The following is a 19050-nucleotide window of genomic DNA, read 5'->3' on the forward strand; positions in this document are numbered from 1 at the left end:
TGTCCTGTCTTCTAATAGATTTTACACGGAAGTACTTAGGCATAACTATAAAGAAGCACAAACTTATACACTTATTTCCAGGCAGTTTTACACAAACATATATGTACACATCATGTATAAGCTTAGACATATGCACAGACAAAAAAGAACCTATCTTTTTCTTGCTTACAAATCAGATGGAAAAAAAATAGCAGAAAAGTAATACTTGGAAGTGAACATACTGTTCATAGTGGTCACCATTTTTAAGTGTGCATGATGACTGGGCCCAATATGTCTCATTTCACCAGTTTTACTGCTTTTTTTCTTTCTTAAACCAAGTTTTTTTTCAAAATTCCTTTTGTATGTTATCCTTTTTAAATTAATAATTTGCATGATTTCTCATCTTGACCTATTGTATTTGCTGTAGTTCTTTGTAAACAGTCCCTCTCCTGCATTTCACTGATTTATTTCATTTCTCAATTGCTTCATCATCCTTTTCCCAGAATCCAATTTGTCAGTTTTGTTCTGTTCGGATATAGCTTTAAAGAGCTCTCATTATTCTCAAATGACATTCAGTTTCCCAAAACACAGAAATCATCTTCCTGCTATTTGCCCTTTGGTCTCTTCCTGGGCTTTGCAATCCTTTCTGATTCACTCCTGTGTTTGGGTGTACAATCTGGACTTAACCAACCTTGGATTCCATGAAAACCGCTTCACAATTATGGTAACTCCTTTCCGTGAAGTTTTGGTTTTGAATATCTGGCCACCTGGTTGTTTCCCTTCTTTGTGATTTGATTTGATTGTATTACCACATGTATTCAAGTGCAAAAGTGCAGGAGTACAGTGAAAAGTGTATACTGTTGCCACACAAGGCGCCATCATAGGTACAAGTACCTAGGTACAGAATCTTAAGAAACAAGATAGATAGAAAGAACAAAGTTAGAAGTTAAACATTGCAGTAATTATGGTTTAACGTGAAGCATAGAAAATAAGGTTAAAAGTTACATAATGCAGACTTTCATCGCTTTAAGCAGAAAATAAAGGAATAAAGCTAAAAGTTCAAATATGACTGTCCTTCTTAAGTGCTTAGCCACGGTGGGACTGCACTTTGTGGAATCGCCTCGAGACCAGAAGTCCACACTGAGGCCACTCTGTGTTGAGAGATTACCACATACTACAGAAAGAGCCTTGACTTGTTTCCAATCATTCGAAAATGTTTTCCTGTCTTGCACCTGTGAGAAAACAAATCACGTCTGACCTTTAGTCAGGACAGGAAAGAATGCAAGCAATCCTTTATCCACTTCTGTGTTATTGCTGCGTTGACCTGAGGTTGTGCCACTATTTAGGAAAGGTGGTAAGGAAAAGCCAAGAAACTATAGATCAGTGAGTCTGACATCGGTAGTGGGCAAGTTATTGGAGGGAATCTTAAGCGACAGGATTTACATGTATTTGGAAAGGCAAGGACTGATTAGGCAGAGTCAACATGGCTTTGTGTTTGGGAAATTGTGTGTCACTAACTTGATTTGAGTTTTTTGAAGAAGTAACAAAGAAGATTGATGAGGACAGAACAGTGGATGTGATTATATGGACTTCAGTAAGGCGTTTGACAAAGTTCCTCATGGTAGACTGGTTAGCAAGGTTAAATCAAATGGAATACAGGGAGAATTAGCTGTTTGGATATAGAACTGGCTCAAAGGTAGAAGTGCTGTGGAAGTGCCTGTGTTCGACTGGGGTGGATCAAGGTCAGAAATCACACAACACCAGGTTATAACCCAACAGGTTTATTTGAAAATATAAGCTTTCGGAGTCGTACTCCTTCTTCAGATGTTGGTGAGATAGGTGGTATCAGACACAGAATTTAAAAGTAAAAGAACAAAGAATCACATCACTGATGAGGATGTACTAAACAAACCTCAGATGCTGTTAAATCTTTAATCAGTTACAAGGTTTCAATTGATTAATATGTATACTTTCTTCCCTGAATTCCTTTGAAGTCACTGACCTGAGAGAACCAAAGCTTTTATCAGTGTAAAGAAGTGATCACATTTTAAGTCAGACAATGCATGTTAGGCATGAGGCCTTGTTTCAAGTCATGTTGCGGCTGTACATGACATTGATTAGGCCACTTTTGGAATACTGCGTGCAATTCTGGTTTACATGCTGTAGGAAGGATGTTGTAAAACTTGAAAGGATTCAGAAAAGATTTAAAAGGACATTGCCAGGATTGGAGGGTTTGAGCCAAAGGGAGAGGCTGAATAAGCTATTTTCCCCAGAGTATTGGATGCTGAGGGGTGACCTTATAGAGTTTTATAAAATCATGAGGGGCATGGAAAGGGTAAATAGGCAAGGTCTTTTCTATGGAGTTGGGGAATCCAAAACTAGAGGGTTTAAGGTGAGATGGGAAAGATTAAAAAGGGACCTAAGGGGTGACTTTTTCATGCAGAGGGTGGTGCATCTATGAAATGAGCTACCAGAGGAAGTGGTGGAGGCAGGTATGCTTACAACATTTAAAAGGCATCAGGATGGGTATATGAATAGGAAGGGTTTAGAGGGATATGGGCTAAATGCTGGCAAATGGGATTAGATTTATATGGGATATCTGGTCAGCCTGGATGAGTTGGACCGAAGCGTCTGTTTCTGTGCTGTGTATCTCTATGACTTTATGACTCTAATGGGTAAATTATCAGCCAGTTCACATTTTTAATGTATGGAGAAAGTAGTAAAACGGTGATATTACTGGAGCAATAATTCAAGGGCCCAGACTAATGCTCTGTTTGACATGAATTAAAATCCCACTGAAGCATTATTTAGTCTGGAGTACAGTAGTCTCTTTATTATTTCAAGAAACTATGTTATTTTTGCAAGAAACCATGTGGTTTGTGAATGTCCTTACGAGTGGAAATCTGCCACCTTTATCTGGTCTGGCCTACATGTGTTTCCAGATAAACAGCTCGTCAGGCATTTGGTGTAGACAGCTCATCATCACCATTACCTTCTCAAGGATATTTAGCATTTGGTATAAATCTTTGTCTTGCCAGCAACTCTCACCTGGAGGATAAGTAAAGTAAATACAAATGTGAGCCACTTAGTGATTAGAAATTCATGTTGGGCAATGGCATAAAATGTGCAGTATATTTGTCGCCTATTATACAGTCACCTGAGGTTCAGTTTTGCTGCAGTGAAGGGAGTTACATATCAGAGGCTTTATTTCCTTAAAAGCAATACTCCTAACTTGAGGAGGATAATTTATTTCAGATATTCCTTCTATTGTATGTCCTTTCATGTTTTTTTTCCTGAATTCTTGAACAGTTAGCCTTCCTGCCTTTACCACTGTCTATTCCACATGAAACAATCGAATATTTACACTTCCAATTCCAATTCCAGAAATCTTACATCCTGTCTGATAAGTCACACTATCTCCATCTCAACAACCAATTCTCAGGCCTCGAATTACTGTTGGTGGCGCTTCTGCAGATATCTTTGCCCAGGTTAATTCAAACAATAGGAAACATTTTTCACTGTTTCCTGCTTGTATGTTCCTGTTATTATATGCTTGATATAACTATGAACTAAATTTGCATTCTTATCCAGTTCAGTTTAAGTTGAATGACTCAAGTTGTTCCTTTCCGTTCTACTCCAGATGCTCACTGCAGCTGATTTCTCATCTTGGAATTTTTAACTCACTCTGTTCCCACTTTATTCCACCAATCAATTTGAAATGTCTTGAAGTTGCCCTGATTTAAGGATTAATCTACTGTCACTTACTTACTGCTGCATGCAATTCATCTTGAGAACTTTTTTTTGGCGTAAAACTCTTCTGTTTATTAGTTCTTAATGTTTACATAGGATGATAGAAGAATTGTAGATCAGAAACACTGCCAGCTCTTGCTCCACTTGAGTCTTTTCCCATCTTTGCTCATCTAAATAAGCATCATAACCATTTATTCCCACGTCCTCCAAATGCTTGTGTAGTTTCCCCTTTACCCATTCATTAGGTCAAGAAGTTGTTTTTTCCCCTGAATTTCCTGTGGGATTCCTTGATGGTTATCACTTTTTTGATGACCTGTAATTGTACTCTTCTGACAAGAAAACATTCTCTTTGTATCCACTCTACCAGAACTTTTCATAGCTTTAACAATCTTAATTAGGCCACTCCTTAGCATTCTTTTCTCTCAAAAGAAAAGAGATCTGTCATGTCAATCCTTTCCTGATATGCATTGTTGGTGTTATCCTTGGAAATATTCTCTGCACCATCTCCAGTACCCATTCTTTATATAATAAGGGAAGCAGAACTGCTTGCAGGACTCCGAACGGTGTGGGAGTGACAGATTGATGATGCAGATCTTTTTAAAGGATGGATAAGATCTAGTCAATGCCATCATCTGAAGATGTTTAAATGTTCCAGTGTTTATGCATCAATCTCTTTGACAAAGTTATGAGTCAGTGCACCTAAACACTCATTTCCTGGACATCTGTTTTTCTAGTTCCTGTCTCTGAAGTACTTTTTCTTTGCTGTGGAGATGCTATATTAATAGAATAAAATCAAAGTACTGCAAATGCTGCAAAGCTGAAATAAAAACAGAACATGCTAGAGAAACTCAGCAAGTCAGGCAGCATCTGTGAAGAGAGAAACAGATTAACGTTTTGAGTCAAGTATCACTCCTCTTCTCTCTCATACTGCTAGTTAAGACCAGTTAAGCCCCAAAATGGTATCTGCACTGGGGAATTAATTTACCCTCCTGTGTGAATCCTGACTTCCTGCTCCCTTTCCCCAACCAAGAAGAATTGGATCTGTTAGAAAAGGGTGTGTGGGTGGGGGCTAGTCTTCTGCAAGCAGGCCATTATTAAAGCTCTGTCTGAACTCTGTAAAAGTCAGCCCAATGTTTTCAGGTGCATGGCTACCTGTAAATAATTGCTAAGAATTGTTCTTCAGCGCACACAAGAGTAAATGATGCAATATTGACTGACTGTCTATATTGTGTGGTTTTTTGAACAAAAAAGAATGTATCTGCAAATACAAATTCACCCCATAGATTCATGTGTGTGTGTGTTTGAGAGGAAGACAGAAGGTGCTGGTGGAGGGTTGCTTTTCTGACTGGAGGCCTGTGACCAGCAATGTGCCATAAGGAATGGTGCTGTGCCCACCACTTTTCATTAGTTATATAAATGATTTGAATATGAACATAGGATGTATGGTTATTAAGTTTGCAGATGACACTGAAGTTGGAGGTGTAGTGGACAGCGAAGAATGTTACCTCACAGTGCAACGGGATCATGATCAGATGGGCCAATGGGCCAAGGAGTGGCAGATGTAGTTTAATTTGGATAAATATGAGCTGCTCCTTTTTGGAAAGGCAAATCAGGGCAGGACTTATACACTTAATGGTAAGGTCCTGGGGAGTGTTGCTGAACAAAGAGACCTTGGAATGCAGGTTTATAGTTCCTTGAAAGTGGAGTCACAGGTAGCTAGAATATGGAAGAAGGTGTTTGGTATTCTTGCCTTTATTGGTCAATGCATTGAGTATAGAGTTGGGAGGTCATGTTGCGGCTGTACATGACATTGGTTAGGCCACTTTTGGAATACTGCGTGCAATTCTGGTTTCCCTGCTGTAGGAAGGATGTTGTGAAACTTGAAAGGATTCAGAAAAGATTTAAAACGATGTTGCCAGGATTGGAGGGTTTGAGCCAAAGGGAGAGGCTGAATAAGCTATTTTCCCCAGAGTATTGGACGCTGAGGGGTGACTTTCTAGAGTTGCAACAGCAGGAAGACAATCCATGGCAAATAAATCTCTAGCTGTGATTACGTAGTGAAAAATGGCACAGTCCCAACCAACAAACAAAGTGGTGTGACATTAGGCAAGGAGGATATAGTTGGTCTGTCTCTTTCTCTCTTTCACATACAGACACATATTCAGAGATAGCAGCAATCAGGCTCCTGCTCGTCTGCTGCTTTCTTCTGCACATTTCTGCTTTTCTTTTCTCTGCAGTTCTCTCTTAATATTTGCCCTTGGGGAGCTCGGCTCCAGCGACATCAGCGATGGCAGCGAGTGTGGGCCCGGCTGTGAGAGATGGCATCAGAGCGTGGTGACTTCGATGTTCGTGGGCCCAGCGCAGGACTTGAGATGTTGGCTTGGCTCTGATGTCAGCGCTGGTTCAAAGGGACACATGCTTGCATTAGTTCAGGAAGGTTGTGGACCCTGATACTTCAATTGATTCCAAGATGGCGGCACTGCAGCTTTGGTGGGTCTGACACAGGCAGCATTGGTGACTCCAGCTGAAGACTCCTGCTGGTGGTATCGGTGATCTGGATATTACTTTAACCTTTTGTTTCTGTTTCTTTAATTTCAGCTCTTGTTTTTAATTCTACCTATTGTTTTCTAAGAAGGCACTGGAGAGTGGCGACTCTACACTTTTCACTGTAGTCTTGTACTTGACTACACGTAACAATAAAATCTAATCTGAGCTAATCTAACACAAGCACTCACTCAATGGCACACATATCAAACATACACTCCCAAACACAAAATCAAACTAATAATTTATTGTCAATCTGAAATAAAAGCAAATAAAAAGCCAGTAACACTGAGTAGGTCAGGCAACATGCATGAAGATTGAATCCCCAAATAATGGCACAACAATAGAGTTGCCATTTGCCTTAATTCAATATTGTCTAATAACAGGTACCAGTTGATTTGTAACTTCTTATTGCTGCTTGATTCTTGATTCATGTCCTCATAGTCATGTGAGGTTTCTTGATGTGTGTTCTTAAGTACTTTAGTGTGTAACTCACTGCCCTTAAAGCCATCTCATGCTCTGCAACCATGAAAACTGTAAACTTGTGTAAATGGTCTTTATTTGACAGGGGGTTATTAAAACCTTAGATTGTTATAATTCAGCATCCTGATAGTTATACTGCAAGGAAGCAGGAAACAATTAGGAAGGAGTTACTGTGGAAAGGATTCAGACCCGAAGAACAAAGTCAACAAACCACAACTTGTACACATTAGGAGGGTATAGTTGAAATACATAGTCAGAAGGGAACTACAAACTCAGAAGTCAAATGATGAAAATAAAAGCAAGATAGAATAAATTTATTACCATCTGGAAAGAAGCAAATTTGAAACAGTTTTCCGAGGTTGGGAGCAAAGTAGGCCAAAGATTGATGGGACATAGAAATGTCTTGTGGCACAGTGACGAATCCATGTCATGGTGAAATGAACCAGTAACTAACTTGAAGTCACATGGAGCAGAGGAGTAAAGCAATTCATCAAAATAAAGTAAAACAGAAAGACTAACAAACAATACTGTAGTTTGTTAAGGAACCTAATGAGATAGGTTCTTGTTAAAAAAGAAAAGGAGGACAAAGTAAAGAACGGACAATTCTTAGACGTTGGTAGCAGTCATTTGGAGTGATTTATGAACGTAAACCAGAACACAGAAAGAAGACAGAATAAGAAGCATTTGTTCCCATAAAGAGGAATGGAAATCTCAGACTCAAAAACAAAACTACTCCTTTGTCCCACCCCTTTGTCTCTCCAACTATTTTTCTCTCTCTTTCACTTTTGTCTGTCATTTACCCCTTGTCCCCTCCCCTGACTCTATCTTCATAAAAAAAACTTTTTCCTAGCTACCATCAGTTCTGAAGAAGGGTCACTGGACCCGAAACATTAACTTGATTTCTCTCCACAGCTGCTGCTAGACTTGTTGAGTTTTTATAGTACTTTCTGTTTTTGTTCCTGGTTTCCAGCATCCACAATTCTTTTGGAAATCTCGAACTGATGGATGGAAATTTTCAAGACTGATTTTCTTTAAGCAAGGTTATCACAATAGATAACAGGAGCACAACGGTGTAATTGAATGATGAAATAATTTTTAGGGCATGAAATATCTGTTGTAAATGAGATGGACAAAAAAGGGTATGAGGTTATATTTTGAGAAACATATGTTTTGGTCAAGTGTCTAGAAAGTACAGTTAAGGAACATAGTCACTCAAGCATTAATAGTTCACTCTCCGCATGTTAGTGGCATTTTAGATACTGCCTTTACAAGAACCTATTACAGGAATTATATTTCTTTATTGAACCTCCATTAGAGATAAGAATAGAAATTTATAAGTTTTTTTTAAGAAAAGAATGTTGATTTATGAAATATCAATTCAGTTCAATGGTTAAACTAAATTGATGACATTTGTTGTATGGATGATAACTGAGGCAACTGATTCCAATAGAGACCCATTTATCTGAGAATTTCTAAGCTGGAATCCAAGAAACAACATTGTGGAGGGCAAGATTATGAATATTTGCCAGTTAAAGCAATCGCTTCTTTTAAATACCCAGTCTTTGTCACATCTATTATTGACAGCTGACATGGTCTGCGAAGAAACTCTGACAGAGAACTTTTCCATATGTCATATATTTTCCATATTTTGTTTCAGTCTGTGGTGAGTGGTCATTCAGATCCTGACACCATCACCCTCTCACACAATCTGAAAGGGAAATATCAGATTATCAAGAAGGAAATTGGAGTAAAGAAGCAACAGTGCTCAGAAAATGGTGAGTGGTGAGGAGAGTTTAGAGCATATTGAAATTCACAAATTGGGGTGGTGGTATCAGCCTTCTAAAAAACAGTTTCTAGTGAAATATTAAAATGTGAACATTTCAAACCCAAACTCATGGACCTCAAATCTCTCCATTCCTGTCTTAGTGGAGACAGGGTGGGAACTGTGTGACCAATCTGCTTCCTTGGAGTGGTGAGAGGTGGTCAGTCATTGCATCTTTTTAAAGGGGGTATGTACCTTTCCTTTTATCAAGGTTTCTTTCGTTATCCTGCTGTCATCTTAGGTTTCCCAAACATATGGGAATTCGGTCGGTAAAAGCAGGTGAGAAAGATTGGACCCGTAAAGTAAATGTATTTACGATACTGCTATGGGTGCAGGAATTGCAGCAGTATTTCCTCCAGACCCAACAAACTTACTTTGTAAATGTGCCCCTCTTTGCTTTTACTTCCGCCAATGGCTATACTTTCCTGATAACGCTGACACCACTGCTGCCACAATTACCGTACTTTCTCCCCCAGATCACCCATGGCAAACAGTCCCAGGCTGACATTCACTCAGGTAATCATCACTGCCACAAAAGATGTTGGATTATGAGTCTGACTTGTGTTTGAATGGGGAGGTCTGTCATAACATATGGTCCATTTCACTTTATCTGTTGATACTAACATTAACAGCAATTAAATTTTGTTTAGAAAAGTTGAAAGAATTTTACTTTTTAAATTGCAGATGAAGGTGGAATTAAATATGAAGACACTTTAATTTCGGACGCTGCAAAATGCTGTATCGCTGACGATGTCATTCTGAGATTAGGACAAGTGGCTTTTCAGGTCTCGATTATTTTATTCAGCGTATTTAAAACTCTAAATTTGAATCTGATTTGTCCATAAGCAGTAACAGTGAAAAATGCTGTCAGGATATTTTAAAATTATTTGTGTTTGGGAAGGGATTCAGCAGTATTTGACATGAGAGTCAGCAAATGTCAAAGTTTAATTGTTAGATCTTGGGCTTAAGTTTATAGAGTTAAATGTTCTAAGGTTCTCCATGGGAAATGAACAATATTTTACACTGATTGTTAGATCTTGGGCTTAATTTTACAGTGTTAAATTTTCCAAGGTTCTTCATGGGAATTGAACAATATTTTACACTGCCACAAAAGTTTTGTAAATGAAGTGGGTTTAAAGTAGTGGTCTGAAAGAAAACAAGTCATAAAGAAAAAAAAAGAGGCAGATTGAGGGAAGAACTGGAGCTTACAGTCTAGCAGCTGAAGGTTGGAAGGAGGGTGAAATGTGGGTGGCTAACCAGGCATGTGTTGTAATGGTTATGACTGTTGTGTGGAGAGGCAACAAAGGTTTTATTGTCGGGAGTAATCACAAATTCGTTAATATTTGTTATGTGTCTGCCCACCAGGTCGGAAAAGTTTATGGAGATGCAAGAGATATTGAGTGGGCAGTCATAGAATCAAAGATTTATTTGCTGCAGGTGAGGCTGTTTATTGCGAAATACTCCATCTCTTATTTATACTGACAGTGTTCAGTCTTTTGTGCTGTCTGTGCAGAGCCTCATGCCCCAAAGGTACAGAGCAAAAATATGGTTGTAACCTAATGTATTGGCTCATGATTATCCATCAAGCCCCACCACCTTGACACTGAGCAATTTATTTTTCTGCTACAAAATTGATTATTCAGAAATTTCACCACTCCTAACTGTCCCAATTTATAATTTGGTTCCATAGGATTTACACAACATGTAGCTTACAGACCAAAATGGTCACTGGTTTCATTCCTGGTCGAGGCTGATGGAATTGATCATGCTGCAACCTCAGGAATTGTAGTTCAGTTAGCTGCAGTCCCATTGGGTTACAGGATATATGATCCACCTGCACTATTTGGTGATTTTCCCTACAAGTGCAAACATGTAGATGTCACAACACAATAGGCTGAATTTTAATGACCAGGTCAAGTGGATTTAAGTCATGGTTCGGTAGAGAGTGGGAGGAGGTTTGAAGTGTTAGAAATCTGTTTCATGACTCCCGCACAATCAGCTGACTAGCAGCCTGCACTCTTTATCCCTGCAGGAAGAATGGTCATTGACAGGCCTGTTTGCAGCTTGGTTATCCCCAGCAGTGGTAGGCTGAAGTGATCAATAATTGGTTACTTAAAGGTCTAATTAGCAGTGGGGCCCTGGATCTTGCTGCCCAGAACTTAATTTTGGTAGCAACGAGAAAGCATCAGGGATCAAGTGTTCCAACTCACCACCTAAATAAATGGCCTTGTTGCTTTTTACCACAACTCCTCCAGGACTTGAAGATACCACCCTGAACTCCGTTATCTCCTCTAGTCACACAATCCTCTAAGATATCTGTGCTTATTTGATGTTGGCCTCTTGAGCATCCCTGATTTTAACCACTCCACCATAGCTAGCTGTGTTTTCAGTTACCTCAGCCCTTCTTTCTTGCAACTTGCATTGTTGTGCTCCTCCATAGGATTTGGAGGAACAAAAGTTAGTTTTGATATGGCCACAGTAGTCTCATCAGAAAATAGTGCATACTAGCAAGGTGTAGTTGCACAGCAATCTGGGACATGTTCCTTTCCACTGCTTTGCTAGATGAGATGGTATTTTCTAATCTACATACTAATCCAACCTGACACCTATACAGACTAGGTTACCAGACTCCTGATGATAAGAAATTATTTGCATTTTGGAACAATCGGTTGACCGATGTGCTGGCCAGAATAACTGTTGTGGGTTGTAATTATTTACAATCACTCAATCCATATTGCCTGCAAACAATAGTCACAACTTAGTCCTCACATATCCTGTGTTATTTGGTCAAGCAATTTTGCTATGTCATTCAGCATGCACCATTGATACATATTTTGGGATGTTGTGTGTCAAAATTTCTAATTGTGTTGTAAAGAATAGGCGAGTTTCAATAAATGGAAAAATAGAAAGATTAGTCATTAAGATTGAGTGGAAAATTATCCTGTTATGAATTATAACAGATGATATTGTTTTAAAATGTCTACCTATATAAAACCTCACAATGACATTTCTACTCTGATGGCCAAATATTAGCTCTGTGGGATTTAGATTGATTCTGTAACCATGCCATATTTACATCGTTAGGCTAAACAGAGATCTGATGATGGAAAGATTGCATCATGTTGCAGAACAGTAATACATTAGAGGATAAGAAACCTCACATCACACTTCATGCATTTTTGAAATCTGAATGTTGTGAACATGGTCCCGATGGACTAAAAGCAGCAGCCTGCTCGACAGAGAAAGGCAGCCAATTATAGTATTTAAGGCTGCATTAAAGCTCTATTTTCTGACTGATGCAACATTTTTGCATTTGCATCCATCAATTCTCCACCTCCCCTCACCCTAATCCCAGGCTTCATCCTGAGAGTCCTCAAATGTCCAGGCTCTTGTATTTTTTTAATATTACTCCCTTTGGTTCATTCTGTAAGTGCCTCCAAATTGAGGCAGCTCAATGGTGTCTTCCTCTTCCAAAACAACATTCACCTTTCAAAAATGTGGTTGTCAGGCTGCCATTCCTTCAGACCCTCTCACTGACCATGCTGTTCTGCCTGTCAACCTTAACTGGGTGGTAGACAAGAAGGTGTTCAATAAGTAACTCAATTCTCTTAAACCTGTGCCAGTGGTACATAGCCAAGAAACACAGACTCAATCAACACAAAAAAATCCTGATGTTGGCTACCTGACACCTGTGGAAAATTTCAGACTGTGTTCTTTAGGTAACTGGACCATTATCAGAATTGCTGTAATATTGTATTGCACATACTGCAAGAGTGAATCTTGAGGAATTTATTAACATGTCTGATGTACAAGCTAATAGATCCAAAGAAAAAGTACAGTTTATCATTTAATATTATTTATTAACTTGAAATGCAATTGCAACTTTATGATGAAAAGCTCGCCAAAACAACAATTTAAACTGCAAGGATCTTGGGCTTTGAAATACAATGTAGTCTGAAATGTCTAGTGCAATCATGCATTAAAGTTTCAGAGGAGAATTATTTTCAATACTAGCTGTTGTAACGGGGAAATAAAAACACCAGGACAATTCAAATAGCCAATTCCTTTAAGCAATGCATTTGCGGTTATCATCTTTCATCTTTCAGGCCAGACCAATAACTACATTCTTCATTGAATCTGAGTTTGAGCTGATGCATGAGTTTGATTCTGCCTTGCCCACAGACTACGACTGGATGACAACCTCAAACGTTGGGTATGCAAGGTTTTTCCTATTTTCTTCTTCATAAATTTGCCAATATGTTCACATAACCCAGTTGTGAATTATGTAATAAGTTTGTGCAGAAAGATATTCTTTCCAGCATTTGCAGAAGTACCTTCCTCTTTTTCAGGAGGGAATTTCCTCACTAACAATGTACTGCCCATGACAAGTTCAAAGAGGCAAGAAACTTGATAAAACTGCAGAAGTGACTTGACATCATCTGCATAAAAAGTTAAACTGTCTTGCTCTCGATAGACACTGCTTTGACATTCTGAGAATTTCCACCCTTTGGTGTTTTGTATGTTCTGACTTGTACACAGCTGTAAGTCTACCTATGAGTGAGCTGCAACCACTGTGCTCAAACCTGTGAGCTCTTTTCCCTATGTTTAAGCTGTCTCCAGTTGCTTCCTGTTATTATGCTGTCTTGTACGGGAAAACATCTCCTTCACTGTCAAACTCAATATCTCTAGAGAAGCCATTAAATGCTGTTGCTTTCAAAGCAACATATAAAGTTCTATATTGGATGTTGCAGTGAAATGATGCCTGGAGCTGTGACACCTCTAACATCAAGCATCTTTGTGAGAGCCATTGAATATGCAATACAGGTGAGTTATAGTAAGATGAATACATTTGGTGAAGAATTGAATTGCATTGTTATAATGTTACTCTCCCCATTCCCTGTGTTCTAGAAGGTACTCATACAGACTCTGGAACCAATATGCCCATTACCTTCATAAGCAGAGCATCAGCTTGAGAGTAGGCAGGCCGCAAATAATATGCAGCAGACATTGCCTGATAATCAGCCTTAAATATAGCAAATTAAGCAGCCCTGCTAGAATTTTCTGAAATCATAGTGCTGAGGTTAATTTTTGACTGCGTCTCAATTTAGAATTTTTGAATTTCTTGGAAGTTAGCAGGGATATTGTTCTGGATGCCCTTCTGTCTTAGAGTACTCTGCAGCTCAGAACCATCTATTTATACTTCTCTGCAATTCGTCTTACTTTGAAAGCTGCTGGATACCTAGTCCACAGTGTCCTCCTTCATATCCCTCATAGCTCCTCTGGAAGAAGATTAACCACATTATCTTCTCCCATGTACAGAACCATGATTGGTGATACTGTGCAGATGTTCAAGCATGGCAAGCCAAAATAAAATGTTATTTTCTGATTAAGCACAAATTCCAACCCATGAAATTTCCAATGGGTTCTTACTGCTGCATTTTTCTTTCTAATGAGTGGCTTGAAGGAGAATGTTGCTGTGTGTATTGTTTAAATCACAGCAAATCCTTCATGATTTGCCAAGGGGTTTGGTCATTCTGCAAATAGATCATCTGGGTTTCCAAAAAGAACATGAACTTTTTAAGGAAGCTTGTAGTTTCATTTTACTGAAACTGACTGGATTCATTATTGCCCACTGTTGCATCATAGAATCATAAAGTACAGAAGAGGCCCTTCGGCCCATTAACTCAGCACTGACATAAAAATGACCCAAGTCTGCACTAGCCCTAATTTCTAGTACTTTGCCCAGAGCCTCGAATGTTATGAAATTTCAGAAGTGCTCACCTAAGTACCTTTTAAAAGTTGTGAGGTTTCCTGTCTCAATAGGGATTGCAAGGTGGCTGAGTGGTTAGCACTACTGCTTCACAGAGCCCAGGACCCAGAATTGATTCCAGCCTCGGTCCACTGTCTGTATGGAGTTTGCACATTCTCCCCGTGTCTGCGAAGGTTTCTTTGAGGTGTTCCAGTTTTCTCCCCCAGTACAAAGATGTGCAGGTTAGGTGGATTGGCCATGCTAAATTGTCTGCAGTGTCCAGGGATGTGCAGGCTAGGTTGGTTAGCCATGGTAAATGTGGGGTGATGGGATAGGGAGCTGGGTCTGGGTGAAATGCTGTTTAGAAGGCCTGTATGGACTCAATGGAATCTTCCTTGTCGGGATCCCATGATTAACTATGCCATGTATTCAAGAATGGGCTAGAAAGTGGTGAGCTCAAAAAAGGATGTGTAAGATTTGTAGAATAATAACGTTACACAACAAAATGTCGTCTTGGCAATGTCTTTGAATAGATTTTCAAAGGACTGCAGTATTGAATTTGTTCAACTTGGGCTAAGATTCATCTTGACCCACTTCTGTGGTTCAGAACCTGCTCACAGCTATTGTCATTGAGACAGAAAGCACAGGAGATAACCTGATGGTAGTGTTGGTCCAAACCAAGTCTGGGGAACTGGCTATTTGAGAAGTCAGCAGGGGGCTATCAGTGTTTGCTGATAGCACATGGTGGGTCTAACCTAGTCATTGTAAACGCAGTCTGCTCCTCTGAAAGGAGAGTTGCATTCAGTGGAAAGGTGCTGTTACTGGCCACTTATACTGGCACAGGCTTCAGGAAGGAGCTACAGAAAAAGAGCATCAAGAAAAAGAGAGGGCTCCTATATTGAAAGATGGAGAATGGTCATGTTTCCATGATGGGGGTGGGGTCTCAAGGACTGCCTTTTGGAGGGAATTTGAGCAGATATCTAGGGCAGCCAATGTAACGAGTCAGTCCCCAAGGATATGGTAGCCATGAGAGAGATTCATGCAGATATTTAAAGACAACTATTTTGTTTGTGCTTGAATAATGTTTGCATATTTTGGCAATGTCATTTCATTAGGAATCGTCAATGAAAGCTGGAGGAAACCCTTGCTTTTCACCCTATAACTACAAGTACTTAGGCATCTGCTGTTCCCATTTGTTTCTGAATCTCATGGTGAGTTTTTTTTAAACATATCTTTAACATAGAAGCATTTGCTGTATATCTTTACTGTAATTAAATTTACTGTGGCAGAGTTTGCAATCTAATGGAGCATTATTACATACATTTTATACTTGAAAGCCCTAAAATTGCTTGATGCGCTGACAGTGTACAATCTGTACTAATACGTACCAATGTAATGTGATAAGTGGTAGATACGGGAAAGCAAAAGTTCTGTTCCAAGTCAGATCCACTCCCTTCTCTGCTCCAGTCCCTTTGAGAATTCCAAGCCCAAATGATTAACAATTTTTAAAAATCATTTATAACAGTGCTATCACACTGAATGTGTATGAATTATGATTTCTACTCTTTTGAGCCTGATGATGTGCTTTATTATTATTATTTATTATTCAGATGGCGACAGAGCATTAGCTAGATACCAGAGGTCAGCAGAGAGTGGTTCCTTCTCAACTTGGTGAATTACAGAAACAGAATTGTAAATAAAGCCTGTAATGAGTTGTCCTAAATTTCATACAACACATAAAAGCGATTCAAATGGTATGACATGATATGACTGCTCAATCTGTAATACAAGTTCTTTTGCTGCAGAAAGATGAATGAAGGACACTTAGAAAACCTAGAAAAGTCGGAGCAGAGAATTCAAAATATCAATTTTTGTCAAGACATTTAGGAAAATCCAAATGCTACACAATACAGTTTCTCTTAGTTATTTAATTTTATCTGTGGAGTATGCAAAGTCACAAAATGTCCATTCCAACAAAATTCATTAACTAATAAGATGACAAGGTATGCCACTCCTTTATTTGATATCAAAGCTTCCATGGCTCAGATGTATGTCATGTTACCATACCACCTTAAACAAGTTTGAATTGGATAACCATTCATAAATTTTTTTAATGATCGAGGGCGTGATACTTGGAGGTAGATTTTCACCTCGCCCTTTGGACATCTAACTGGCATTCCTAAATTCATAATCCATTATAGAAACCACCTGATTTTCATATTCATTGATTTCTATGGAGTGAAAATTTGGTAGTTACTATAGTGAGGGCCAGATTTGCATTAAAAACAGAAGTTATTGGCAAAGCTCAGCAGGTCTGGCAGCATCTGTAGGGGGAAGGTAATTTTGTTGACAAGTCATAGGACTCAAAATGTTAACTTTGCTTTCTCCCCACAGATGCTGCTAGATCTGCTGAGTTTCACCAACAATTTCTATTTTTGTTTTATATCTCCAACATTGGCAATTCTTTGTTTTATTACAGGTCTGCAATGGCAGTCTTATATCTGAGGTGAAGATAAATTTCATGATCTCTTACCTTAATATGATATGAACCCCAAGTCCCTATATATCAGACTCAGGCCTGACAACCATTGCTATCCATGTACTGTAGGTATACCTACGATGCCTTTGATGGGTTGTTTGAGAATTTTGACCCTGAAACACTGAAGGAATGTTCAAGTCAGGATGGTGAGTGACTTGGAGGCTAACAGTTTTCTCACGTATCTGCTGTCCTTGTCCTTCTAGGTGATAATGGTTGAAGGTTTGAGGAGTATTGTCTGAAGAGCTTTGGTAAATTTCTGCAGTACACACTTGTAGATGATACATACTGCTGCTATTGTGAGCCACTGGTGGAGGGAATGAATGTGTGTGAAGTGGTGCCAATCAAACAGGCTGCTTTTTCCTGGATGATACATCCGAAAGTTCAAACATATGAACAAGGAACAAGAATAGGCCATTTGGCCCTCTGAGCCTGCTCTGAAATTCCGCAAGATCACGGTTGATCTGATTTTAACTTAACATTTCTGTATACCCCCAATAATCTTTCATCCTTTTGGTAATCAATGATGCATATACCGCTGCTTTAAAAATATGTAAAGATTTTCCAGGATAGCAGATGCAGGGGGAAACCACCAATTACAAGTTCTTTCCAAGCTGTTGACCATCCTAAATTGGAATGAGCGATCATGAAATTGATCTTCAAATACAAGACTGACAATGTAGATCTGCCTCTTATTGCCTTTTGAGGAAGGGAATTCTAAAACATACTGCAAGAAAATTTCTTTCCTCTCTCTCTCCTAAATGGGTGACTCTTTATTTTTTAAACTGTGACCCTAGTTTTCAATTCTCCCACAAAAGGAAACATTCTTTTAACATCCACCTGGTCAAATCCCTTCAGGATCTTAAATGTTTCTATTAAATCATCTCTGACTCTTCTAAATTCCAAAGGATACAAACCTAGCCTTTCTTTCTACCTTTCCTGATTACTTGCTGTACCTGCATACTCACCTTCTGTGATGTATGCACTCAGACACCCAGATGTCTCCACGTCTCAGAGCTTTGCAACCTCTTATTATTCACATAATATGGCTTTTTATATTTTATGACAAGATGGATAATTTTACCCTTTCCCACATTATACTCCATTTACCAGATCTTTGCCCACTCATTTAACCTATCTATTTCCCTTTGTAGGCTTCGTCTGTCCTTTTCACAAATCACTTTCCTGCCTGTCTTTGTGTCATCAGCAAATTTATCTATCATACCTTCAGTCCTTTCATCCAAATGACTTTTGTAAATTGTAAAAAGTTGAGATCACAAAACTGTATGTTAGAGCTGCACTTGTCCAGGCAAGTGAGGAGTATTCTTGACTTTTGCCTCGGAGATGGTGGACAACCTTTGGAGAGTCAGGAGGTGAGTTACTCACAGCAGGATTCTAAGCCTCTGACCTGCTGTTATAGCCACAGTATTTACATGGCTGGTACAGTTCAGTTTCAGGTCAACTGTAACCCCCAGGATGCTGATAGTGTGGGATTCCATGATGGTAGTGCCATTGAATTTCAAGCAACGATGGTTAAATTCTTCCTTATTGGAGATGGTCCTTGCTTGGCACTTGCATGACATGGATGTTACTTTCCACTTGTCAGCCCAAACCCGGATATTATTGAAAACTTGCTATATTTGGGCATGGACTACTTCAATATCTGAGGAGTCACAAATGGTGCTGAACATTGTGCAAACATCCCTAATTCTGACTTTATGACAAAGGGAGGTCCTCGATGAAGCAGCTGAAAGTGGTTAGACAAAGGACACTATTATGTTATGCCATGTTTGGTAAAGTTCCTACAGTGTCTCAAAGGTATCGTTTATTTCAAAGAGTGTTAATATCTGTACTGTTTAAGACCATAATAAATAGGAACAGGGGTAGGCTGTTTGGTCCCTCAAGCCTACTCTGCCATTCAGTAGGATCATGTCTGATCTGACATTCCTCATACCTACTTTCCTACCGTTTTCCCCATAACCCTCGATTCCCCTATTGATGAAGAATCTATCTAATTCGGCTTTCAGTATGCACAAGGACTCTACCCCCACAGCTTTCTGTAGCAAGGAGTTCCAAAGACTCATAACCCTCTGAGAGAAGAAATTCCTCCTCACCCCAGTCTTAAATTGGTGCTAAAATCGAATCAGAGATAGTAGGAACTGCAGATGCTGTGTTCATCCAGCCCCG

The 19050-nt window shown here is 39.2% G+C and overlaps 1 protein-coding gene across 1 annotated transcript in view; it reads left to right on the plus strand.

The window, feature by feature from the left end:
* LOC109918145 overlaps positions 1 to 19050 on the plus strand; it is an 89452-nt gene that overhangs the window by 56016 nt on the left and 14386 nt on the right. Inside the window, exons 17-22 of the mRNA XM_048605957.1 lie at positions 8414 to 8531; positions 9263 to 9363; positions 9944 to 10015; positions 12685 to 12791; positions 13330 to 13402; positions 15443 to 15538. Coding sequence (XP_048461914.1) covers positions 8414 to 8531; positions 9263 to 9363; positions 9944 to 10015; positions 12685 to 12791; positions 13330 to 13402; positions 15443 to 15538 — 567 coding nt within the window. The remainder of the gene's footprint in view (positions 1 to 8413; positions 8532 to 9262; positions 9364 to 9943; positions 10016 to 12684; positions 12792 to 13329; positions 13403 to 15442; positions 15539 to 19050) is intronic.

This window comes from Rhincodon typus, chromosome 15, assembly GCF_021869965.1.
Source record: "Rhincodon typus isolate 14 chromosome 15, sRhiTyp1.1, whole genome shotgun sequence".
Taxonomy (NCBI): Eukaryota; Metazoa; Chordata; class Chondrichthyes; order Orectolobiformes; family Rhincodontidae; genus Rhincodon; species Rhincodon typus.